Source organism: Trichosurus vulpecula, chromosome 3 (genome assembly GCF_011100635.1).
Source record: "Trichosurus vulpecula isolate mTriVul1 chromosome 3, mTriVul1.pri, whole genome shotgun sequence".
NCBI classification, from domain to species: domain Eukaryota; kingdom Metazoa; phylum Chordata; class Mammalia; order Diprotodontia; family Phalangeridae; genus Trichosurus; species Trichosurus vulpecula.
In genome coordinates, this window is record NC_050575.1 from 213,647,963 (window position 1) to 213,675,328 (window position 27,366).

General features: G+C 40.0%; 2 protein-coding genes across 6 annotated transcripts in view; one reads left to right on the forward strand and one right to left on the reverse strand.

The window, feature by feature from the left end:
- The window catches only part of CLIP4 (CAP-Gly domain containing linker protein family member 4), a 95,506-nt gene extending 68,342 nt beyond the window's left edge, over window positions 1–27,164 (forward strand). For 3 of the 5 annotated variants that reach the window (XM_036748715.1, XM_036748713.1, XM_036748714.1), the window contains exon 16: window positions 632–4,664. In XM_036748715.1, coding sequence (XP_036604610.1) covers window positions 632–956 — 325 coding nt within the window. In that variant the 3' untranslated portion in view covers window positions 957–4,664. Of the gene's footprint in view, window positions 1–631; window positions 4,665–26,881 lie in introns of those variants that run through there. The other 2 variants (XM_036748717.1, XM_036748716.1) reach the window with 1 other exon arrangement.
- Window positions 14,773–27,366, reverse strand: part of ALK (ALK receptor tyrosine kinase) — a 1,045,272-nt gene continuing 1,032,678 nt past the window's right edge. The window contains exons 25-29 of the mRNA XM_036748712.1: window positions 25,964–26,056; window positions 24,138–24,239; window positions 21,945–22,079; window positions 20,976–21,066; window positions 14,773–15,471 (exon numbers count right to left, since the gene is read on the reverse strand). Coding sequence (XP_036604607.1) covers window positions 14,773–15,471; window positions 20,976–21,066; window positions 21,945–22,079; window positions 24,138–24,239; window positions 25,964–26,056 — 1,120 coding nt within the window. The remainder of the gene's footprint in view (window positions 15,472–20,975; window positions 21,067–21,944; window positions 22,080–24,137; window positions 24,240–25,963; window positions 26,057–27,366) is intronic.

Here is a 27,366-nt window from a genome sequence, read left to right on the forward strand (position 1 = left end):
CAGGCCCACACTCTAGAAGGATGGAGGAAGGTGGCTTGGAGGAGACAGCAGAGACTTGAGACATGGAGATGGAAGGCTCATTACTGCAGCCATCCAGAGAAAAGGTGATGCATGAGAGCCTGAGCCAGGTACGGTAGCATCTGTATGAGTGTGGAGAAAAGCCTATGTACAGGAGATGTTGTGAGGCTAGAAGTGCCAAGAACGTTCCAAAAAGTGAACAAAAAAGCCATCTTAATTTGCTGCCACCAGAGTACTTCCCCCACTATTACTCCTGACCCCTGCAGTAATCATGGATATTTCTGCAGACAATAGTTAGTAGGCAATCTCTGCAAAATGATAGTTTAGTGATATTTTTTGGTGACAGTATTAGTGCTGCCATCGGGCCTTGCAAGTGAAATCCTAAATCTGGAACTAGACTGGGTAAACCAGAAGAAGAGTACATTTTCTGCAACTAAAAATGTGCAGATGCATTTTCATGTGGAGCTATGAATTTTCAGATTAAGGTTTAGTTATTAAAAAATTATTGGACCTAAATATTATGTTTGCCACTGAAAATCAATGTACAAATTGTATGGTCATTGTGGCTAAGTACTTAAATATGTATTATATACATTTTTTTTACCCTGAATAGATCAAAAAGTGCTTTACTTCGTCGAAGCTGGAGCAGTACTCCAACTGCCGGCGGCATGGAAGGAGCGGTGAAACTGCACCAGGGCTCCCAGGTTCTCCTCACCAGCTCTAATGAAATGGCCATTGTTAGGTATGTGGGCCCCACTGACTTTGCCCCAGGCACCTGGCTTGGACTTGAACTCAAAGGTGCCAGGGGAAAGAACGATGGCTCAGTGGGGGACAAACGTTATTTTACCTGTAAGCCAAACCATGGAGTTTTGGTTCGGCCAAGCAGAGTGACCTATCGGGGGATTAATGGGTCAAAGCTTGTGGATGATGACTGCTGAACTTGAGACCTCCTGAGTGAGAGAGATCTAGTGTATTACATATGTAGGGACTGTGTCACACTCGAGGCTCTGACACATGGGGAGTGCATGGGAAATGGATGACTTACTTAGCTCTTAATTAATATTTGGATAACACAACTATCTTCATAGTATCATTAAGACAATTTACAGATTAACTTTCAAACAAAAGGAGTATGAAATTTTTAAGAATCATGAATCTCTTAGGATTATTTAAGGAGAACTTATTTTTTAAAGCTTTTAGACCTTAGTGTGGTCCTGGGCTGCCAGAAAATTATGCCATTAGGAGACCAACTGATGTGTTCTGTTGCTTGTTCTGTCTTACTTTGTCGTACAGGATGGGATTCTTGTTGTTACGGTATTGGGCAGCGTGTTACTTTGATAGTTCCTTTAGCTGTCCAAAGTGTTTTGGGAATTGTTATCCCTTTCTGTTCTTTCACCAGTAAGGGATAAGAAATGACTGTGGGTGAGTGATAATTCATGAAAACATCCATTCCCTCTCTGATCCTCCAAAGAAATCCTGCCCTGAAGACATGCAGTCTAGCATTTTAGGACTGGAAATTACCTCATGATTTATCTGGGCCACTCCTCTTAGTCTATGGATGAGGAAACTGAGGCAATTTCCCCACAGGCTCCCAGCTGGTAGCAAAGTGAGGAGTGCAGAACAGGCCTCCTGACGTGCCATCTGCACCACATGGACTGCAGGGATCCTCAGCATTCTTCTGAATTACTTATCAAGGATTGCTGACAAAGCATCGTGCAGTTAGCTCCTGTTTTAAATACCACCTTATTGCTGCATAAAAGACCACATTTGGAAGAAGCACTTTTAAAACTTGATGCACTTTCATTTCTGTGGAAAGCTTCTCCTCACTGTATCTTGAAGCCCTTTGCCAGTTTTTCCTGCTGGCTATGAAAAAAACAAACCAGTTTTTAAAAAATATGCACTTAAAAGCAAGGAGTGGATTGAAACATCCTAGGCTTATGTATAGTGAGCAGTGTGGTTTACCACGCAATTTTCCTCACCCATAAATAGAAATAAATAATCCACAGATAGCCAAGGTCTGTGTGGTACACGTTCATTAAAGTGTTTCTTCATTTCTTTATATTTCTTTTTGTGGTGTTACTCTTAAGGCAGCCATGACATTTGCCTTAGTTGGCTTTGGATTTTCCCAACTGTTGCAAAGCACAAGTATTTGAGCTTTGGTTAAGTGCTACACAAATTCAGCGGGGGGAGCCTGTTTTCATTCTGTGTCTTGTGCCCATCTTTGTGTTTAAGGTTTGTAATAGAATAACGTTGCAAGGAATTTGTGTTATGTCTGTGTCTTGATGTTTGTGTCCCATAAATGTAAAAGATTTATATTTTATTGTAGATATTTAGATTTGAAAAGACTACAGAAATAGTAAAATGGTTCACTTTATAAGATTTAAAATTATCCTTAACAATGGAACTGCCTTTGCACTTAGAAAGAAATAACATGTTCAGATATTTTGCAATATACTATTTTTAAACTGAATTCTGCTGCTCTGCTGCTCTTTTGAAGAAAGCGTGGTATTTCAAATACTTGCTAGACCTATTTTCCTGAAATACGTTTGCAAAACAAGGCTGTAATACACTGCCTTTTAATCAAGGAATATTTTTACTGACTAAAGAAAATGAATGTACTGTGATTTTGAATGTAAACTTATTTTATTATACTGTTTCCTAAAAATTCTGTTTATTTATACCTTGAGATGTATGTGGATACACTGAAACTTTTACAAAGTCCAAAATGTTTCCTGTTGTACATCAGAGCCCTATAAATTAAAATCTGTTATATTGATGTTGACAATGATTTGCTTTTAGGGAAACCATAAACCACTATTTTTTTCTTCTCTTTGCAACCTTTATTTTCTTTCGTGCATATATTATGTGAATAGAGAACATCTATTAAATCCATACAAATTTATACATTCATGCATAAATACATGAAAACAGATTTTTTTCATCTTTAGCTTATTAAATGTCAATCTACTCATATGGAATTGTAGCTTCTTGAACATAAATAAAATGGGAAACCATTGTGTTTTGGAATAGTGTCTTATGGTGGACTCTTTCTATTATTCTTCTCTCATAACCCAGGATATTAGTGTATACCATCTCTTTCTTCTTTAAAAATACATTTCATAAAGAATTTGGGGTTGTTGTCTTTACTAACTAGACTGTTCCTGTATTCTTGACTCTTCTCACAAACACTTTTCAAAAATGAGCATGCTTTCTTTAATACAGCAAGGTTGGTTAAACAAACCACCCACTGCAGAAAGTGTTTTAATAGGCAGAATGTTATTTCACAAACACTAGCTAGAAACACAGAAGAGTGTCTTTTTGCTTCTTTTATACCCATGCAAAGAAAACATTTTCATTTATTAGTGTTGGAAATTTACATGGAAAAACTCATACACATGGTCCTATCAGGCTGATAACTACATTTTTATATTTTATTATTCACGTTTTCATGATCCACCAAGATGATAAGCTTCCTGATACATCTCTCCCATTACCTTGTACAGTATATCATTGTCAGTGTTATTAAATGCCTGGCTCATAGTAGGCTCTTCATCAATGGGTGATGAATGAATGAATATTTTTCAAATAATCCCTTTATTAAAATTGTGCTTTGATGCTTCATTGTGGCAAGGATGTGACTGTGGGTTCTCAAAAGCTTTTTCATCAATGGGTGATGAGTGAATGAATATTTTACAAGTAATTCCTTTACTGAAATTATGCTTTGATGCTTCACTGTGGCAAGGATGTGACCATGGGTTCTCAAATTTTTTTTCATTATAATGCTAGCTAACTCTACAGGGCCTGTTGAAACTTGAAGGACTTTGACAATGGACCCAGTATCCATTTGCTGTCCGATAACCAAGAAACAGCCTAGTCAAGTTGGGGAGGTTCATCACTAGGTTAGCCAGAAAGTGATGATCTTTTGGGGCCACAGCAACTCTTCAGGAACATCTCTGAAATTTCTGAGAGCTTCTGGATGTGTTGGTAGGGGTAGTAATTTTCTTAGTGCTCAAATCCTAGATCCTTAAAGTATGAAGTTTTGGGAAAGGCTATACAAGTCCAAAGTGAAGATCTAGGTAGAGATGCCAGTCTATTAGATGCAAACATAACCAGTGTGATAAGGGCAATTAAAAAATTACTTAAAATTATACTGTCAAGCAGTGTTTGCAGATTGTTTTAAATTTGTATAAACTAAGATGATCATCCATAAATCCAGAGCAAAAAGAAAATATGTGATTAAAATGTTATGTGATGATACTGCCTCCTCAGACTAAAGGCTCAGACATCTTAATACTTCAGAAATCTACTTTTATTGTTTTTATAAGTTTTATTTATTTTTATATTAGTCATGTCCAAATATCTCTCCCTTCCTCTACTCAGTAAAGCCTTAACTTGTCACAGAAGAAAAACAGTTGAGTAAAATCAACAGACACATTGATTGTATCTGGCAGGATCTGTGTGACATTCTGCCTCCATAGTCATTTTTGGTTTTTTTTTAAAGTTTTAAATTTGACAGACACAAAATAAAACGATCATTTTTATATACACTGTGGAATGGAAGAGGGTTGTACATGGAACTGCAAATCTCTGTAGAGCTTGATTTTCTTTTTAAGTATACAATAAATGTGACATAACTTTCAAAGCTGTCCTGCTTGTCTTTGATTCCTTCTGGCCTTCCTTCTGCTCTTTTCTCTTTTTGGGGTTGGGGTGAAGGGAGGGCACTGTTTCTGGTTCTTTGTTACAATAAAAAGTTTTGCTTTGAATTTTTTCACACCTCTCTTTGGGATATGTGCCTAGCAATTGAATTGCTGAGATAAAAGGGTATATGTTATTTTAGTCACTTTTTTTTTTGCACAATTCCTAGTTGTTTTCCAGAACAGTTGGACTCCATTATAGTTCCACCAACAGTGTATCAGCCTCCCTATTTTCCTGTTGCCCCTCTAATACTATGTCCTTCTTTTCTTATCTTTGCCAATTTGTTGAATGTGAGGAGAAATCTGAGTTGCTTTATTTGCATTTTTCTTATTAGCCATCTGAAACAATCTTTCGTGTTTGTTAACTGTTCTTATCCTTTAAGTACATATATTGGGGGATGACACTTGTTCTTATATTTAATTCCCCCGATAGCTGGAATATCAGACCTTCAGAAATATTTGGTACAAAGATTTTTTCCTCAATTTATGATATCCCTTCTTAATCTAGTTGCATTTTTTTATGAAAGCTTTTCATGTTACCAAAATAGTCTCTTTTATCCTTTGTAATCTCTATTTCTTGTTTGGTTAAGAATTCTCTCCAGCTCATAGTTGTGAAAGGTATTTCCTTCTGTTGTCCTTTATTTTTTTTTTTTGCTGTAACTTTTTTTTTAAAGCTCATGTTATTTTTTTTGGAACATCTTATGCTTGTCTAAACCTACAATAATGATTTCTATTGGTCAGATTTCCATTTTCTGATTATCAAATGAGGAGTGTTTTCCTAAGTTTATTCTTGTATTTACGTAATACCGGGCTCTTGAGTTTGGTTGTTTCTGACTCATTTTTCTAGTTTGCTACACTGATGTAGTTTTCTGGTTTTTTTAACTAATACCAAATAGTTTTGATAATTGCAAGTTAATAATACAGTTTGAGGTCTGGAAGTGTTCTTCGCCCTTCACTCCTACTCTGCTATTACTGTTCTTGAGATTCTAGACCCTTTGTTCCTCCAAAATGAATTTTGTTATTTTCTTTAGCTCTGTAACCCTTTCGTAGTGTGATTTGTGTAGCCCTAAATTTGTAACTTAATTTGGGCACTATACATTTGGTCAGTATAATTGTCATCATGTTGGTATGGCTCAGCCATGAGCAACGAATATTCTTCCAATTACTTGTTTTCCTTTTCTGTAAAAAGTGTTTTACAATTATATTCATATAAATCTCAAGTGTGTCTTAGTAGATTGTCTTAAAGATATTTTGTACATTTCCCAAACAACTTTTAAAAGCCACATGATGTAAACAGTCAAGGTGAATAACAATTAGAAGGTCCTCTTTTAGAAACAGAAGAAGCAACATCCAACTCTTTAAAACTTTTCAGCCCGTTACTAAATTTCAGTACATATTTGTTTGGTGGAGTCGAACTCCAGAGAGATGTCTTTTGCTTCTAGTGAGCTGTGTCAAAATGCCTCAGGGTTTTCTAAAAACCATGTTTTGGACAAAGGTTAATTTTGGGGAGAGAGATTTTTAGCCAAAGATTTTTAATCTCTTAAGCCATCTATCAGATATATTCAAAAGGCTCTCCTGCCCTCAAAATACTTTACTGTGCCGGTTATGGTGTTTGATATTCCCACATTTACCATTAGATCAAGGTACTGAAGGCCTTTGCAAAAATGGAAATTTATAATACTTAGTGAATCAGTTCCAGAATAGCTTTGATCAACTAGCAGGGCCTTGTGAGAATCAGACATAGGGCTTTTAGTTTTGACAGGTGGGAAGGGGTCAGGACATATTTGAATTATGAGATATTGCCTGTTAGTAGGAGGCTACATAAAGGGATGGGATGATGTCAGGTCATATGTGTGGTAGAGATGCTGAAAGGCCTTCAGAGTTAAACTTGGCTTCCCTCACAACCTTATTTTAGGGTAGCTGCTGTCCTGTTAGTAGAACAGAATTTAGAAATCATGATAATGTGGATGTCATTTGCAGAGCAAAAAAACAGCTCCTGATTTCTAGTTGACGGATTCATTTATCTGGTATACTATTTGTAGCTCTGAGCTATCACGTTGAACTTTATAACCTTCGTTCCTCTTAGGTCTTCTGTAGCTCTAGTTTGAAAGAAGCATACTAAAGTAGTCATTGAGCGCAGAGAATGTGCCACCAGAGAACCCAAGGTACAGAGTAACTCCCCAGGGACTGTCTCCCATAAAGGATGGTTTTGTTTTGGTGGTGCTGTTAGATGAGTGTGTTATAGAGGTAGAAGGGACTGGAGAGATCATTTAGTTTAAGCCTTCAATTTGATATATGAGGGAACTGAGGGCCCACCCAGGAAAATGAAGAGGGATTAAGTGACCAGCCCGAGGGTACAAATGACAGAACTGGGTTCCTCCACATTGGAATTGTCTTGTGTTTTAATATTATCCAAACCACATGTGTATGTGTGAAACTCCCGATTTGAATCATTCTTATTTGGGGAATAGATCTGACTGTAATTTAAACTTGTAATAATTGACATTTGTACTGTGCTTTTAAAGTTTGCAAAGTACTTTATATACCCTATGTCATCTGAGCCTCACAACAACCCTGGTGAAGTAACATTTTACATGTGAGGAAGCTGAGGCTCAGGTGAGGTCATGATTTGCCTATGGTCTCACTAGTTTTAAGCATCACAGGCATCCTGCCTGTCAAGTACAACACTGTTACTCCCTGAAGCTTCTCATTGACTCATACACATTGTAACATAGACCACACAACTTGCAAGCCAGTAATGAGACTTTATTTTTCATTTTTCATCATGCCTTTTGTTTCACTACACTTGGTTACAATACAAATACAATAATCAATACAAAACTCATATTACCGTATATATTATTAGTATTATTTGTCTCATAATAGTATCCCTGAAGTACATAGGCCCTTATTTATAAACAATGTCACATAAGCTGCTGTATATACAACAGACAACCCCAGGAAACTTCTCTGAAGGGTGGGTCTGAATAAATTAAGGACAAGTTAAAATTTTATTAAAAGCAGAGCAGCAAGATACCTTTGCATAAGCAAAAGGAAGTTTTCTACTGAAAATTTTGCTAAAGCTTTTGTGGAGGCCATTTGAGGAGGAGGAATTTAGGGTTATGGGGATCAAATAAAGGAATCTCTTCATGTAAGGTAGAGATAAGACCATTACCTGCTTCTTCCAACCTCTCCCTTAGTGGGGAAAGGCACAAGAGGAGGAAAAAAAAAAGCTTTCTGTCCCCCATCTTGAGAATGTGTCCTAACAGTATTTTCGTGGTGACAACATAGCCAGTGTTTGTCTTTGTGCTTGTATATAATTCTGTGTAACAGCACATTTTGGACAGGAGAGCTGGGGGTGATTTCTAACTAGAGTGGATAATGAGGATCGTATTTTCAGGTTGTTAAAGAGAGACTGTTGGCCAAAAAATGTCACCTGCTACCTATGATAACTGGTGCCATTTAAGAACCAGAATGGGTTGTACACACTGCTTGTAAATCTATTTGAATCCTAGTTCTTCCATCAGAAATCAGCCTAGCCTGAAGGACGTTGTTTGAATTCATGCATTTTATACACTATTCAAGCCTCTTGCTCTGTGTGTGTGTGTGTGTGTGTGTGTGTGTGTGTGTGTGTATGCATGCCATCCTACCTGGATTCAAACTCCAGCAGCTGAGAATCCTTGCTGTTCACTAGCATATACTCCTCCATGGGTTGAAGTCAGTGTTTTGTGAATGGGTGAAATAAAACCATTCTCGCTGACCCTTGCCTGGCATTGTGGTATAGCTTAGTGATCTATAAAGCACTGTAGGGTAATTAAGCATTTAGTGGCTGTGTTCTGCTGGTCGTATGTCTCTTATTGAGACCATATTCTCTGAACTTTATCTTGAGTCCTTTGTGGTTTTACTTAAAGGTAGACCAAGCAGTTTGAAAATTGAACTGATAATTTTGTTTTTCTTTCCAGTAAGTAATAAGTTGTGTCAGTCCATCATGAATAAAGAGCCAGGGTGAAGTGATAGAGAGGACTGCAGACTCTTCTCTTACCCTGACTCTGGTATGATTCTGGAGGCTCAATTGAAAGTTACCCAACAGGCGATGTCAGTGACAAGAGCCTGCTTCCATACTGTTGTTCCTAATAAAGGAAGGCTATTATTAGTGAATACCTGTGGACAGAAAGACTTTTTAAAAAAGAGATTTAAAACGAGTTTAAATGGCCATGATAGCTTGGGAGACTATGGTTAACCCTTTAGCTAGACAATAGACCCAGCCACAGGGTAGCATGGTAACTTCTTTCCTTAAACTGCTAAACTGCTAGGGAAAAATTTATCTTGATGGTAATTCCGTCACATTGCAAAAGACGGAATTGCAACTGTGATAATTGTTTCAAAAGATTTCTTCCTACTTTGTCTCCAAAAGAAATACAAGCTGTAGAGTTAATGACCTGAGATACTGGAGGCCTGGCTTCCATACTGGTGTGCCCCAAACTCTCTCTTCAGGTATCTTGTGAAACAGTGCTAGTGCTTTAGTTCTCAGGGACATGAGAATGAGCTATGTCCTGAGTTACACCGGTTCTTATGAGAATAGTGCTGTTTCTTAAAATTTAAAGGAAGAGTTGGGCATAGGCAAATTAAAAAAAAATTGCCATGTATTTTATTAGATGTACTAAGATGCAGGAAATTTACCCATCTGGCAGCTGTTACACTTTTTGGGAGGGGATGCATGAGATTCCAGCTCTTTGGAAGGTTCCCAAGTTCCCATAAAGAGAATTGTCATCTGAGTGACTTCCAAGGATTGTCATCTAGTAGACTTTTTCACCTCACGACTGTAACTTCTGGGAGAGGTTACTGATTCTTATCACTGTCACTCTTACTGCCTTTCCAATGGTCACAGACAGCACAGCCACTGAAGGTGGAAAATGCTGTATTCCTGAGGTGCTTTCTGGCCCTAGGTATCTGGTTTATCTCAGCACTTAACTGTCCAGCTAGGGGAAGTCACCTGGGAGTTTTTGTGCTGGTCCTTAAGAATAAAATACGTAAGATCACAGGTTTATAAATGGAAGGGACCTCTGAGGCCAATTTAGTTCAGTCACCTCATTTTACACACGAGGAAACTGACATCCAAGGAGGTCAATTGACCTGCTCAAGATTATCTAGGCGAGTGTGAAAGGGTTGATTTGAGCCAAGGTCTGTTACTCCAGTGTTCTCTCCATCACACCTCATTGCTTCCTATATCAGCAAATACAACAGATATTTTTAAATAGATTTTTAAAAGGGAATATGAATTAAAAAATTATATAATAGTGTTTCAATTTGACTTCAAATAGAGTTGCTGTTGTGGCAGTGTCCCAATTTTTAATACCCTCCAGGTAGGAGAGAAAGAATAATGATCCCTCAAAGGCTGGATGACTATTTTCTCATTAAATGGACTTGTTTCTCCTTTCCACCTTGTCAGCCTTCTTTGATCCAGGAGACCTGTAAAGCCCATTTAGTTTTACTTTCTGCTTTCATACAAGCACCATCTTAGCACTTGTGTCTATTCAGTGGGTCAGTTCATATAAATATGTAGTTTGCATTTGTGTAGCTCTCTTCTTGCCATCTATTCACATGTCTTTCTTTTCTTTTCCCCTGGCCTATCTTGCCTGCTAGATTCTACGCTCCTTGAGGGTAGGGGGTCATGTCTTAAAATTCTTTGGTGTGTCTCTCCAGCTCTCTTTTACAAATTGCAGACAGCAAATGCTCAATGCATGTTGCTGAATTTGATTAGGAAATTCCTTGTTCCAAAACCATGGAACAAATTCCTGAATTGTTCCAAAACCATGGAACAAGATTTATTATAAGCCAACTGAACTGTCCTGTATAGGAGTCAAAGCTGTGTCCTTTATCTCTTTAACATCATGCTTTAATTCTTACTTTGAATCAAGAGCTAAGGTTTTGTCTCAATGCACAGTGTCCCTGTGGATAGAATAACTCAGATACACATGACTTCTTGATTGAAGGTAGACTTTTAGAAGTGGAAGGGACCTTAAAGGTCACCTAGTCTGAACTTTTTGTTTTATGTATGAGAAAATTGAATCTCTGAAAGGTGAATTACTTTGCCTTTGGTCACACAGCTAGCAAATGGCAAGAGCCATAACCAGATTTCTGGTCTTTTGGTTCCTAGTTTAGTGTTCTGTTCTGCTATCCATGCTGCCTTTCCTGTAAATTGTCAAGGGGGATCCTGTTCAGAATATCACACTTCCTGAAATTCTGCCACTGAGAGACTGATTTGGGTTAGAAAGTGACAACTTGGAAAATTCAGATGCCTCAATTCATGCCTCGGTCGGAGCTAATTTAACCAAGGTGGACTTACTACTAACAACTTGTTGACATTTTGATGGGGAGAGGGAAAGATAGAAAACAGGAATAATTGGAAAAGGAAGACTGTCAGCCAAAGGGCAGTATAAGAAAACTAAGCATCTGGAGAAGGTAGGGGTGTGTGTGTGTGTGTGTGTGTGTGTGTGTGTGTGTGTGTGTGTGTGTCTGTCTGTCTGTCTGTGGTGGGATGGGGCATAGTGGTAAAGAGATGAAGAAAAGTAGGTGGGAGAGAGCCAGTGACAGACTTTGTTTTGTGATCTTGCATGGACTAACACAGGCACTGTCAACTTTAAGTTGGCACAATCTTTTTAGACTGAGAGAACTTGGTGCTTTTTTAGTTCACTGACTGGTCTATACTTTTCCCTCACTGATTATTTGTAAGATGGCTGAGTTGTCTTACCAAGCTTTAAAAATGTTTTCTAAAGCCATGAATAGAGTTAAAAATAAATCTTTGTTCTTGAGAAGCTATTAAAAATTAAACATGCCCATGCAGCACACAGTGTGAAAATGGGCTCTTAATAGAAACTTTGCTGTTTGCTTGCAATAATTATCCTTCCTTTTAGGGCAGCAGGTTGAGGTTTCTGAGAACTCTTAATTTTTGTTTTGTGTGCTCCCACAAAAGAACATGAACATCAGTTGCTACTAGGAAATGAAGCCAATCAGCTTTTAATTTCTTTGGAGTCCTTTTTGGAAAGTCACTAGTAAAGACAGGTTGACCGGACACTGTGTACAATGTTCTGTTGGCATGTCACAGTATCTCTTGTATCCAGAATGGTGACGCTGCCATTTCTGGGGATACGAGACACCATGAAAGGTACCCATTCACTTAGATTCACACATTGGGGTCTCCTTTGAGGATGGCTGTAGAAATTACTTTTTGAGGTTAATAGAGGTTACAGTTAAGTAGCCACCTAGGATTCACAGAATATGTTAAAGCAAAGCTTAAAAGGAAAAATGTCTTTTGACTGAAAGATTTCCTTTCTCTTTTGATGATTTTGGGGCCTTAGATTCTAGAGACTGAGTTTATATAATAATAGAACTTTAGAGCGCTAAACAACCTTAGCAATCATCCCATCCATTCCCTTCATTTTCTAGATGAGAAAACCAAAGCCCAGAAGAGTGAATCGACTAGCTTAGTTCCTAGCCTGTTATTGGCAGAAGCAGGATTAGATTTAAGATTTCCTGACTCCTGCCCAAGTGTCATTTGTACTACCCTAATGGTAGGTATAAGAACAAAGCAACATCTTGGAAATGTGGATTCCATTTGTTTTTTAGGTTGAAAAAAATCTGGTACTAGTGTTAGGGTCCTGTGCACAGGGAGGCATGTACTCAAGAAATACATTCTGGACAGGTGAGGAAAAACATAGCATGAACAACTGATTAGGGTTATAGGGTGGACAGAACATATCAGAACTATCCCTAGGCTTGATGGGGAAAAAAAAAACATTTTGACTTGGAAATTCTCCACACTCATTACAACTGTTTTGGATACATTTTTAAAGGGCTTTTAAGTGGGGGTGGGTAGAAATCAATCAAACTAAGCTGAGACTAATGGGTAAAGCTAGTACTCTTGAGGAGTACCCAAAAGCCACATGAAGCTTCCTGAAATCATCTGTACTGGGTGCTGAACTGGCTCCAATGAGTCACTGTAGTAGTTCAGCGAATCAGGTTTCTTCTGAACTCAATGGATCAATAGACTTTTAAGACTTGAAAGGGACCCAGTTCTGGTCTAAGTCCTTGAGTGCATCAGCTTGAAATGCATTATTGTACCTGCTTAATTAACTACTCTTGGATGCTCTCAAATGGAAGCTTTTTGACACTCGTTGTTGGGTTGGCCATAGCCTCCATTCCAGTCTGTCGTTTATGTGGTTGTAAGAACCCTCCAGGTGATTTGTGGACTGTTCGCCTGAGTGTCTAGCATGGATTTACTAAATTTACTCAGACTTTGTTGTTGATTTTCCATCTCTATACTATAATTATAGTGGTGTTCTTCCTCAGTTGTAAGTAGGGGAAAGAGAGAGGGTGTCCAGACTGCCACAGTCAAAGAAGTGTTGCTCTAGGACAAGGCAGCTGGAGAGCCTGGATCAGGTAAATATTTTGCAGGTGATTAACCCCAGATCAGGAGAAATGAGCAGTTTTCCAGCTGGTTAGCATTAACCTCCAAGACTGTGATGCACTTCTTAGTCAAACATCCATTAAGACATCATTGACTACCAGGGAAAGGAACTGGTAATGAGAAGGGGGGGAGAAGAAAAATATAGAAGTGAAGGGAGGACTAGAACAACACCTTGAAAAATTGCAAGTTGAATGTCATTTCATTAACTTAGAGGTTGCTGAGTTTGCAGAACTTCCAGACTGTTACTTATACCAGTGTCATGTCCATCTGTGGAAATAAAGTTGAGGAAACCATGGTACAGTGATATGATCAATTCCTCAAGTATTTCCTGATTCCTTAGATCTTAATAACACCAAAGAAAAATACAAAACCACTTTTTCTTCTGCTTGAAATATATCCAAAAAATAGGCTGTGCACATTTCAGAAATGTTCTACTCACATGTTTAACATGATCACGTGATAAAGAAGGAAAGAATTAAAACAAAACAAACAAACAAACAAAAACAACAGGCCAGCCTTGGGAAGAAGATATCTATTTGAATGTTTCTTCTTTCGGATTTCCTGCTGCTCCTGCAAGCCAGCATATGGCTATGAATTGAGGCATTTCTCTTTAGTAGGCTGTGTGGCTGAAACCATTGCTAGGATTTGGTATATCACTTTTTCACGTGTTTGGCCCTGAATGGCCAGGTTTCTATGCTTTGGAAATGCATCACTGTGGCTGCAGTTTTGGCCATCATTTTTGGTCTTCATTCAACTATCATAAGACTTTTTGTTATTTATATTGTTATTTATATTTATATTGTAAGTAGACAGTCTGAGTTTTAAAGTCCAATGGGAAACCTCAGTTTTCATCTTTCAGGAAGATATTCTTAAGGCGAGAGGTGCAGTAAAGGGACATTTCAGTTTCTGGCCCTCTTGCTGGTGTCTTTTCATACTCAAAAGTCTTCTCAACATCTGTATTCCATTTAGGTGAAAATGTGCAGCTTGTAACCATCTGTCCTCCTTGGGCCTATCCCTGTCCCTTTACTGTCCTCAGAAGAACCAACACAGTTGAAGGTGTTGCAGCCAAGTTTTAGTTGTCTTGTTTTTCTTTTCCAAATGAAGGATGGCCTTCATTGTACTAATTACAACAGATAAATAATTTGTTCCCCCCTCCCCCCACATTCAAATGGTTTATGTCCACATCGACAAGGTAAGTGAATGACACCTGTGACACCAAACTATGGAACACGCAGGCAGCGAGTTGTGTGACTTGATGCCGAAGCAGAGCACGCTACTGATGAGAAGCATGAGGAGGAGCACATTGACCATGCATGCATGGGAGCTTATGCGACCAACTTGGGGCCTTGCATCTAATACTTGTTTTTTTTTAAATCACATGTTATTCTTTTGAAAGAGTAGGAGGAACCCATGCTCACATCCTTTCTGGTGCATTTTGAGAATTCAGTCTCCCTGTGTGTGGCACTTTAGAGCAGGTTGGCACAAAATGAAAGGCAATGTTTTGGTCTCTGCTTGGTGGTGGAGCTGCTGTGTTGAACTCTCTCCTCCATGGTCTCCAGAATCCCAAGGGGGAGAAGCGAGTGCAGAACAGGCTCAGGGACCAGGCTGGGTCACGCTACTCGGATTTCTAAGAATGGAGTCCCCGTAACTGCCAGCTGCTGGGGTGGCCTCCAACGGTAAGCCTTGCTGCTGATATCCATAGTGGACGTTCCCACAAGGGAAGTGGCGGAGCCTAAACAAAGGCACTTCCGTCATGGTGGCAGTCAGGGAAGATGGCTCCAAGAGCAGGGAGGACCCTGGCAGTCTGCCAGGGACAACACGAGGTGGCCCTGTGCTGGAGTGTCCTTCTGGCCCCAGTTTACCCTTTTCAGGCTGCTCCTTCTCTGTCAGGGGATTGTTTTTGGTTGCAGATTTCTCTGTAAACCAGGAGCCATATGTGGGGTTCCAAAGACTGGTTGGTTTGTTTCTTGATCCACGCCCTTTGTGCAGCTCTGTTGGTGGATTAGACTGAGAATAGGCCATGTTGACATGTCCTCCTTCTACCGGTGTCCCTCTGGTGATGCGGACTGGGGGCTCCAGAGCTATTGCTTTCTTCAAGGGCTTACCAGAGGAAGTGGTGGGCAGTGCAGGGGGAGCAGATGGTGAACATACATCCTCTTTTTTCTCTTGCTGTGGAGAGACTAAGAGAGGAGGTATTCTATCAGGGTCTTCTGGCCTCATGGGCACCTTCTCTTCCTCTTCAGTCACTGGACCATATTCTACTGGCAAAGCAGTATTAACCACATCTGGATCCTAGGAGTAAGAGAAACGAGTTTATAAGACATTCTCACCTTGGATTGCTGTGGTTCCCTCTGAGACTATCTAAGTGACAAGCAGCCTGCTACTTCTTTTACCTTCTTCCAATCTTCTCTCCTCCCTTACCTGTTTGAATTACATACAGACCTTAAAAGACTTAAACTTCGGTTTTTGTCACAGGACCTCCACCTCCATGTGTGAGATTTCATAAATAATATATACATACACACACATGCGCATGTATCTCAAAATGACATTTTATAAACAGCCCCAAGTGCCTTGTCTTTGGATAGATGTTAGTTGCTGTGGTAGTAGCTCTGTAACTCACTATTTTTGGGAATGGAGGGAGAAAGTAAGTGGTCAGAAAGTAAGTGCATTGTATCCCATCTTTTGAGAAATTTAGAGAGGCATTGTTTTTGTCAGTTGTCTGGTGCTGGAGTGAGACCAGGGAGGGGTGAAGCATTTACCATCCAGAACAAGAGTTGTTAACCAGGGGCCCTATGGGAGCACAAACACTTACCCAGCCACTCCCTAGGTCTTTTAGTTCTTCCTTAGACCTTAAGTCCAAGCTTTTGAGTAATTTATATGGAATTCCCATTAAGTTTTTTTTAATAGATATGCACACTTTTACTGTGGAAAGTCAATCAGCATCTCATTTAATTTCATTTTACACTGTGGTTAATGGTTGGGGGAGGTGGTGGCAGCAACAGGAAACACCTGCAACCCAGAGGCACGAGGAATCTGCAGTTCCCACAGGAATTCACAGAGGGAGCTATGCTATTCCATCTAGAGGGGCAAGGGAGCTGCTATTGACCCTTACAGAAGATGTGCTGTATTTGTTTTCCGAATGGAGGTTAAAGTGAAATGATACTTTGTCAAATGCAGGCTCCTCTCTCCCTTCTAGACTAGAAGAAAAGGTAAATGTGTTTGAGGAGCAGCCCCTTTACATGCCAATTTATTAGAGAGACTGAACATTCTTAGAAAAAATGAAAGAAGTATCCTGGGAATGAAATCAGAAAGAAAACATTTCCAAGGAGGTGGAAGGAAATCGGTTACAAAGGGAGACAAATGAGGAAAAGAAAATGACACAACCAAGAGAACAAATACATTTTGTGCTGTTGGACCTCTTTGAGAGCTACAAGACTTTCCTCATGGAATATGCTTCTATCTGGACATTCTAGAATTAACATTATGTGTGCCATACTTCTGCTGAGAAGAATCCCGTTAGCCCTGCCAAGCGTAATAGGTATGTTGTGGTGGCTGGTGATGGCCCCCCTCCTGAGAAGGAATATAGTGACAGCTGGCATTTAGAGGACATCTCAGTGCTGAAAGAGCAAATCATAGGGGATGTGGAAAAGGGAGAGTTGTCATCTTTTTGGCAAAATTATTCAGGATAACAGCAGCTCATTTATATAGTGCTCTATAGTTTACATAGTTATGATAGTTTGCCAAGGCTCAAGGTCATCTGCTTATTGATATTTAATAGACCAATATATTCTTATTAATAATGATGATAGGAGAAATATTACACATCTCTAGAGCTATTGGAATTATAACTCTGCCAATTATTAGCTGTAGAAACTTAACCTCTCTGGACCTCAGTTTCTTTAACTGTAAAATGGGGTTGGACTGGATGATTTCTAAGGTCCCTTCCAGATTTAAAATTCTATAGCATGTGACATTATCATCTCACATTATCAAAGGACATTCAATGCAACTCAGTAGCATTTATTAAATGTCTGCTATGATGAATACTAGTGTTGCAAAAGTGAAAAAATGACAGGCCCTGCCCTTGAGGAACTTACGATTTGGTAGGAAGCCACAAGTGAGAAAGTCAAAATATGTCAACAGGCAGTTTTCAAAGGAAAGAAATCCGATCTACCAATAGCCATGTTGAAAAATGTTCCTAATCACTAATAATTAAAGAAATGCAAATTAAAGCATCTCTGAGGTCTTTCTTTAGAGGCATCAGACTGACAAAGCTGACAAAGTGAAAATGACAAATGTGGGAGAGACTGTGGGAAAACAGGTACATTGATGTGTTATTGGTAGAGCTATGAATTTGTCCAACCATTTTGGAAAGCAATTTGGAACTATACCCCAAAGTCATTAAATTATACATATTCTTTGACCCAGCAATGCCAGTACTGAGCCTATACCTATAAAAGATCAAATAAAGAGGAAAAGAACGCATATTTACAAAAATGTAAGCATTCTTTTCATAGAGGCAAAGAACTAGAAAGGTGGGGTGCTTATTAGTTGGGGAATGTGAACAAATTATGGTTATAATAATAGCATTTTCCTAGCATTTTACAAATATCTCATTTTATCCTCATAACAACCCTGGGAGGTAGGGGTAACTATTAACCATTTTACAGATGAAACTGAGACAAACAGAGGTTAAGTGACTTGCCCAGGGTCACATGGGTAGTAAATGTCTGAGGCTGGGCTTGAACCCAGGTCTTCCAGATTCGAGATCTAGCACACTACCCACCACAGCACCACTTAGATGCCTGAATGAGTGGAATATTGTATAAGAAATAAGGAAAGGGAAAGTTTCAGTGAAACCTGGGAAGATATGTTTGAATGAATGCTAAGTGAAGTAAGCAGAACCAGGAAGACAATTTATCTGCTATAAGAAGAAACAATGGAGGAAGATAAAAACTCTGATCAATGCATTATTCAATCATGATTACAGAGGACCAATGATAAAGCATGCTACCCGCCGCCTGACAACAGAGAGAAGCGATAGACTCGGGGTGCAGAATGAGCACTGTATGTTTTGGATAGAGGTAATGAGGGGAATTTTGTTATCTTGACTAGGCATATTTGGTACATGGGTTGGTTTGTTTTTTCTAGTGTTGGGGGGATTTGGGAGAGAGAGAAAACAGATTTTTGTTCAGTGAAAAAAAAATAAGTGAAATCCATCTAGTAGGGAGATGAGAAATGTACTGAAGAAGAAATGTTTTTCCACTAAGTTTGGAAAAATAACAAGGTAGGGCCCACTTCTTGAGGGCAGCTGGAATGATAATAGAAGAAAATAAAAGAACCAGAACTTTTTACTTTCTATGTTGTCTTGATGTTGGAAAGGCACCCTAAGGAAGGAGTGGGAGCCCAGAGTAGGTGGAGGAAAGATAAGAGGCCATCACGCTCTTTCCAGTCAGGTTGTCTTCATATTTTCATATGAATTAAAGGTAGGAGGGATTTTTAACTCACCCTCTCACCTTACATATGAGGAAACTAATGGCCAGAGAGATTGTGACTTGTCCAGGGGCACACAGGTAGTAGCGTACAAAGCCAGAATCTTCCCAAGGTGATGAAGGAACTTACAGGTGTCATCTTAGAATACTATATGGAATTTCTAAAAAATCATGGCAGGCAGGAGAGGAGCAAGGAGATGACACAGATAAAAAAAGCATCAGGTTTGTTTAAGGGGAAAGGGATTTATCTTGTAAATCACAGGCTGGTATGCTTGATGTCCATCCTGGGAAAAATTCTGGAATTAATTATGAAACCTCAGTTGCGGGCATTTAGAAACAAGTAATGATCACTGGGGCCAACATGAATTCAATAAGAACTCACTTTATTTTCTGTAAAGTTTACTAGGTCAGTAGATCAGAGGAATTCTTGGCAATTGTATATCTTGATGTCAGCAACATAATGAACAGCGTCCTGTGTCACAAGATACTGAAATATGGACTAGGTAACAATGTTATTAGATAAGTTGGTGACAAAGTAGGAGAATCATACCCAAAGTATGATTAATGGTGTTAAGTGATAGGGTTGGCTGTAGTGAAGTACCACCAGTCTCTCTGGCTTCGGCCCTGCTCTTTTCAACATTTGTGTCAATAACTGATCAAAACGCAGAAAACAGGCTTTTGATTTAAAACTGAAGAGAGAAGACTGGGAGGAATACCTAATGTACCACAGATGACTAAAACAAGATCTGAAATTGACTTGAAGTTGCTGGAATACTGGACCAAGATCAACAGCATTAAATTTCACAGGGATGATGGAAAGTCCTGCATTTAGGTTAAAAAAGATCAGATGCCCATATACAGGCTAGAAGAGGCCTGGTTTGATGGCAGTTCATGTAGCAAAGACTCAGGGATGTTATAGCAAAGGGTGAGCCTTAAAGAAGCTAATTTTAGACTGAATTAACAGAATGCTGTTGGGGTAAAGGAGCATATGGGGATTGGACCTATGATTTAATTCATATAGGAACCTTCCTCTCCCAACACATGATGATACCGCCTGTGCAACTATTCTTAACGAGCTGCTCAGAGCACTTAAGTGTAACTTGCCAGGATCACAAAACCAAAGGTCTCCCTGGCTTTGAGGCTGACTCCCTAGCCACTGCTCCGCACTGCCTCTCAAAAATCACTTGCTAGAGAACTGAATCTGTCTCCTGCATACCAGGCGAAGATACTGCTATACTAACAAAGATGGCCCAGGTAACTGGGAAGTAATAGTCCCTTATACTGTGCTGGGCAGACCGTCTCTGGAATGTTTTGCTCTGTTTTGATCACTCTTTAAAAAGAACATTAACAAACTCTAGAGAATATCCAGAGGATGGTGATCACAATGATGAAGGGTCTAGAAACTCGTAAGAGGAATAGTTAAAGGAAGGAAGGATGTTTAGCCCACAAGAAGCCTGAGGGATTGGATATGACCTGCACGTTAATCATCTCTCTCTTGCTAGATCTCATGCTCCTTGAAGGCAGGGATTATTTTCTGTTCTTCTATTTGTCATGGAGTCTAGCACAGCATTCCATAAATCCATTAATATTTGGGGCACTCAAACATGTCCCTAGAATGATGGAGCAGAGTCTTAGGGAATCATTTGGCAGATGTGCAGCCTCAGGTGGAGTATCACATCACAGATTCACCCTTTTGCCAAACAGCTCCCTCCTTTACCCCCAGGATTGACTGGGAGACACTGACCCACCATAATTGTCTTCCCTCTTTGCCCTTCTTCAGGATGTCTTTCCAACAAGACTGCAAACTGAGAGCCCATAGAAATGTCCATGTGAGGAAAAGACTCCCAGGACTGTTCCCAATGTATGTGTAGGTGGGCCATTGTCTATGTACTGAAGGCTTGTGTCAGTTCCCCTCTCCTTGTGAACCAGTTCTGTCCAAAGATGACATCCCCAGATACTGCAACGGTGGCACAACTGTTCTGCAGTTTACCTGCCCTCCACCATCCCTCTGGATTCCCCTAGTAACTGTGCTAACCAACTGTTCGCTGAATCGGTACAGAAAGAGATGCTATGATTTCTTCTGCAATGGGGTAATGCTTTCTCCACCCTACAATTTCCTTTGCATATTCTGCTTTAGAGATCATTAACACCAACTTCTGGTTATTGTAAACCAGCTGAAATCATCTTATTCCTTAACAGATAAAACCTAAAATTTAAGTTTCCTAATTTTTGATTTCGTCCCCAAAGTCTTACTCATATTGAATAAGTACATGTCAGCCAAGGGAAAAGAACAGCTGGTACCTGGGTACAGTATTCGATCCTCTCTAAGATGGTGGCAAAGTTGGGCCGGTCCTCAGGCAGATGCTGCCAGCACTGAGTCATGATCCGGTACCTGAAAGGAAAATGAGGAAATTCATTAAGAACAGCAGGAGGAGTGTATGTGTTTTATCTTTGCGCAACCTAAACAAGGACCATGATGTTGGAGGGCTACATTGAACTGGGAAGGCAACTTAGGTGACATGCAGCTATCACATGCTGCCCTCTGGTGTTGGGTCAGTGAATAGTGACCTGATAAGATAGGTAAGGCCTCTCCTGTCCTCAGGATAATTAGTTTCCATACAGAAATCCTCTGACCCCACCACCTCAGTGGAACCTTATCTGAGGTAGGAGACTCATACCACCTTGTCTTTCTGCACTGTCCTTGCCTATAGAAAATATGTGGAAGCAGATCCTAAATTAGCCTGCTAAGGCATGGTCATAGAATTGAGAAAAGGAAGGAATTTGAGTCCAACCCCCTAATTTTACAGCTTCCATAAATGACGGCTGTTACCCAGGTCCCTTAACTCCTTGGACTCTTTCCACTGAGAATATCATGCAGAAGGGACCAAACATTTAATTTCAGATACCAGCATTCAAGTCATACATGATGTCCTAGGAGAAGCCTAACCATTGTAGGCTTAGTGAGTCAATAGCCGCATTGATCCTTGTCCTTGTTTCTGTTATGTATTCCCAGCCTTTAAGTACAGTACCTGGCTCACAGTCATCATTTAATACATGGTTTACTTCCCCATTCATTCATCCATTGTATTATTTCAGCCACTCTGATCCTAGGCACATTAGAAAAGGTCAGCACTTTGACCCTTTGTGGAAAACGAAGAGCAGAATGCTTTTTAAACATTCTGTTTTAAGTACAGAATTGTTTTTAAATTCTATTTAAAATTCAAATAGTTTTTTTTAAAGAAAAATTATACTTAGTAGATGGTATCGTACACAGGCCCAGGGCAATTTTTGGGTGGATCCATCCGTCCTCCACTGGTGACAAACTCCAGGACCTCCTGATTACTTTTGCTTGGGTAGGGCATGTATCCAAGGGAGAATATTTCCCACAGAAGCACACCGAAGGACCTGACCAGAAATCAGAGGATGCAGAGTTAACCTTTGAACAAGTGGAGTCTGTCTTTGACTTTATACCTAGTCATGTATTATGCGTATTCATAAATATGTTAATTATTTAAAGACTCATTATTTTGTCAGCATGGGTATTCCCCCTACCCAGACGGGTCACAGCCTTTCTACACCATAGCTGATGGTTTTTGAATGTTGCTGTGGCCAAAAAATTAATCACCTTGTGGCCCACTTTCTGGTAATGTCTGAATGTAGCTAATTTGGTCATGGTGGCTGTGTATGAGTATGAGTCCATACTTGAAGCCTATCCAGAATGGGAGAAACAGCCAGGATTTATGCTGCACAGTGATATGGCCTCTGACAACCCAGGGGACATGATGGACCATCTGAAGACAAGGATGCAGTCGGAGCACTTGTAACTGCCACACTCTGCTCAGAGATGGGCTTTCTCCCAAGGAATCTGAGTGCTTTATGATCCTTGAAAGGGCAAGAAGAAAGAAGACTGAAGCTGAGACAAAGTCCCAGAACCCCTCAGTGGCAGAGATGGAACTACTGGACATCTTTCAACTCCCGTGCTGGCCTAGTGTTTTCCAGTTATCTCCCAGCAAATTTTTCTTTCTCTTTCCTTCCCCTTGCTTTCCCTCTGTCACTGAAGGCATAAAGGAAATCAGGATGCAGCAATCCGATAGGGAGCTCCTTGAGGACAGGTGCTGTCTTTTGCCTTTCTTTGCGTCCCTAGCACAGTGCCCAGTGCTATGGCAGGTACTTAACAAATGTTTACTGATGGACGCAGCTTCCAGACACAGCCCCTTTCTGGTCATTTTAGTCTCAATTCTCCACGTCTGAAGAAGAGGAAGAGGAAATAGAGGCGCCATAGCATTCCTGAATTTGAATGTGTAAACGAGGAGCGTGTGGGTTAGAGGTCACTAAATCATCATCATCATAATAGCTAACCCTGTGAGGTAGAGGCTAGTATTCCCCCCATTTCGTAGGTGAGGAAACTAAGGCAGAGAGAGAGATTAAGTGACTCGCCCACCCTGAGCATACAGCTAGGAAATATCTGAGGCCAGACGTGAAGTCTTGACTCCATCCGTTCTCCATGTCAGGCTGCCCAGTATGGGATCAATGAAATACAAATCTTTGCATGAGAAACTTTTTCACTCTAGCCCTGACTGTAAGATCTAGAGTTTTAGTTATAGCAAAATAGGCTATAGAAAAAAAATGGGGGGTAACTATTAACAGCAAGTACTCCTGAAAGGGACTGAAGTATTGAATTTGGGTTATGTGACTCACCTTCTACTTGTGTGGGCTGAAGGCACCTGGGGTGGAGATGCACTCTTCAGTCAGGACTTGAATGAATGAAGTTAGGAGGCTCTGAGTTTAAGGGCTCACGCTTTTCAGGCACGAAAAAATACGAACTATGGGTTACATAATTCCGGCTACCTAAATGGTGCCACTTACAACATAGGAAGACTGGGATTCTGCTGAATGCTAGGGGGCTTCTGAGAGCCTCGTACCTCCTTAGCTTTGCAAGTTACCATCCTTTTCTTTCTCCACCATACCACACTCATCAATTCTGTTTGAAATTGTCTTGTTTTCCTTCTCCTATCAAATCATGTTTAACAGGTGTGTGTGTGTGTGTGTGTGTGTGTGTGTGTGTGTGTGTGAGAAATCTCATTTTGGCATAAGTAATTTGATTTTCTTAGAACATCAATGTCCCTGGCCCAACATGTTTTGAAAGTTGGGAAAAATCTCAGAGGCCATTTCATTTAAAAAACTAGAGACTTACAATGGCCCGAGGTTTCATGGATAGTAAACCTCAGAGGTGACTACTTGCATCAGGCTCCTCTCATTGTAATAGCCCAACCAGTAGGCCATAAACAGGTTCAGTCAGTAATGTCCAGCGGAGACATCTGAGATTGCTATGAACATGTTTAGCTCAAACATTTGCTCCATTATTTGCTAATCTAGATCCTTACGAGCAATTGATAGCCCTGGTTCACTCATGCGAGGCAGATAGTCAATGATATTCAAGGGAGGACAGTGAGGATTACTCACCATGTGTCTGTTTTAGATGTAAATATCCCCTCCATGAAGGCCTCTGGGGGCATCCACTTGACTGGAAGCATGGCGCATCCTCCCTTCCTGTAGTAGCTTGCTCTGTAGGACAGAAGAGGAAAATGAAGTCGCTCTACTCAGGGCATTGAGCAGAGGCTCTGACTGACAACTTGACAAAGTATTAATTAAGAAATTAAAATTAATGAGGGATTGGGAGGGTTGGTTGAGGGAAGAAAGATCATTAGTTAAAATCATTAGTTGCATCAAGGAGACTCACAAGAGGAATAGAAATAAATGAAGAAATCAAAATGAAGAAGAAAATATGGGCTTCAGCAAAAGTTTAGAGGTCCTCCATTGAATTTTGTCTATTATTTTATTATGTCTAAAAATAACATCTCTAAAGCCTTTTAATAAGTATAGCCTTGATGAGCCACATCAGCAGGTTGCCCAAATTAGGATAATTGAGAACAAGGGCTGTCTTATTCATCTTTTTATCCCTTATATCATCTAGCATTATGCCTTATGTGCAGTAGGTGCTTAATGAGGGTGTTGCTTGGATGAATGAAATCGCCCATAAATATCATTCTCTGATATAAGTTGCTTATATGCATACTCAGAATCACCCACTTGCCTGTCTTCCACCATTCCACCCTGTCAAGGGGTGTGGGAGAAGACATCCTCAAGCTTCTGATCAGTTAAGCAAGTCTTAGCTGGGGAAGTAGTGTGGGATGGGCAACAGAATCATTTCGACAATTCAGATAATTGGCAACCAACTATAAATATAAAAACCTTCTAAATACAAAAGCCTACCCTAACGGTGCTGTACTGTACTCATATGATAACAACAGCAACAGTAAATACTATTTAAGGTTTGCGAAGCACTTCAAATATATTAACCTTGCAATACTCCTGAGAGATAAGTACTATTGTTATCTCAACTTTATAGGTGAGGAAACTGAGGCAAACAGGTTCAGAGACTTGCCCAAGGTCACACAATTATTAATTGCCCAAGACCAGACTTGAATGAGCTCAGTATTTTAATCACCTTTTCTCAAATGAACTTAGAAATTGTTACACTCCCCAAATAAGTCATTATACCCAAAGATGTATTATTACAACAATATTCATCTTACTTAACCCAATCTTTTCTTTTGTTCTGGCTCAAAGAGCAAAAGCTCTTGATGGTGATTATTTTGTCAATAAATCAATGGGGCAGGAAGCATTTATTATGTACCTACTCTGTGCCAGGACCTATCTTTTGGAGAATCCAAAGATAAAAATGAAATTGCTCTTGTCCTCAAGGGGCTTGCATTCTATTGACTGACAAAAAATGGACTGTATACAACAAAGTGATCTGTTAAGCCATTCAGGAAGTCAGTGGTTGCAACACTGGGTTTTGATGCTGGGGCTCTGGCTGCTGTTTTCAGTAGTCTATAAATGAAAAATGGAAAGAAGCAACAGAACGTGGTCCATTATCACTTTTCTTTGTAAGCAAGCATGGTGTAAGGAGCAGCTAGTTTCCTGCTAGCTTACAAGAAAAAAACTATAGCAGTAAGATTGTTGGGCTTGATTTCAGGGACATCTGGGTTTGATTTTGCCTCTTAAATTTACCAGCTGTGTGGCCATGGGCAGGTGACTTAGCCCCAGTTCCCTTCTCTGTAAAAGTGGGATAATAACAACTGCAACCAGAGCCTCCTGACTCCAGGTCCAACATCCTAGTGACTGCCTTACTGAGTGTCAGCACATCTCATCAAGGGAAACTGGGTAGAGTTGTGGTGTGGGTGTGCGTGTGCTTAATGGAAGGAAGGTTAATGGTTATTTCCCACCTGTAGATGTCTCGAGCCATTCCAAAGTCTCCGATCTTGGCCACTCTGCCTGGTCCAGGGCAGGTCAAGAGACAGTTCCTAGCAGCAATATCCCTGGAAGAGAGAGAAATAAGATCTAGTTTCCCAAACCAATGTGTGAAAAGAGAATATTTACACAAAAATCAATTTCTCTTCCTCATGTGATGTCCAGAAAGCTTGCTCCCCTTCTTGTGTTTCCTGGAGTATAATTCAGTATGAGATACTACATTTGGGGGCTTGACAACTTTTAAAGGGGATGGGGAAAAGGGCTAGAGAAGATGATAATTGTCTGGTGGGATAAAAAGACACTAAAACTGGTGGAACCAAAGGACATTTTACAGAAGAGCACAGATGCTGTTGTTTTCTAGGATACTTACCCCAAAAGTCAGGGGTTTTCTGTAAACCTCTTTAGCTTCCATTAAATAAAATTCTAGATGTATTATCCATGAAGTTACCAAATTTTAAAGATATATTTACTACCCACCAGGCAAATCAGTGGTTCCAACCTATGATTTCATTAGAGTGGGGCTCTCTTGTGAAGAAACTTCCTTTTAGGGAGCTCCAGATCTGTTGTCCAACAGCCTTAGAATGGCTTGGGGTCATTGAGACATTAGGCGACTTGCCCGAGGTGGAATTCAAACCCAGTTTTTCCTACTCTAAGGGCAGCTCTCCATCCATGTTGCCTTACTTCACTGTTTAAAGCTAAATTATGGCTCCATTTGTCTAAAACCATTTCTTTACACTTTAGGAAGTATCTCTAGGTTACAGTGCTCTAGGATTGACTGAATCAGTCTAAGGCTACCCCGTCTTTATTCTTTTTGCCTTGATAGACTTCAGTCATACCACCTTTCCATCTTTCCTGACTGGAGTCCTCATTTTTTTTTGTCTGTCATTATACAGAAGTCCCTTCATCCCCTCGGTCCCACAGATCCATGAAGAGAGGTCAAAGGAGTTGAGTCTATGAACACTGAGAAGAAAATATTGGGTTGTCAGATTTTCAAATAATTATGATTCTGCTGTGAGATATGGAGGCAGAAGTACAGATACCTCACATGGCTAATCTGGAATTTTCCTTGATATGATTAAGAACCTGCTAATATTCATCAACTCTACTGCCTTCTGCTAATACATGTAAAACGACTAATATATATAGAAATAAATGATACAACCTGAAGAAATCTACAACATGTGTCTAATGACTTTAAGTTTGTGAGTAGGAAAGTCATGGCCTTTGGAAAAGAGCGGTGTCATCATCTCTTTTTTCAATTAAAAACTGTGACTTTGGATGAGAGACAGAGGCCAATGGAAAGGTATCAGCTGGATAGGTAGGTAACACATATGGCTCTGGAAAATGTAGGGCCCAACTATCCCTGGAAGGAATTGCA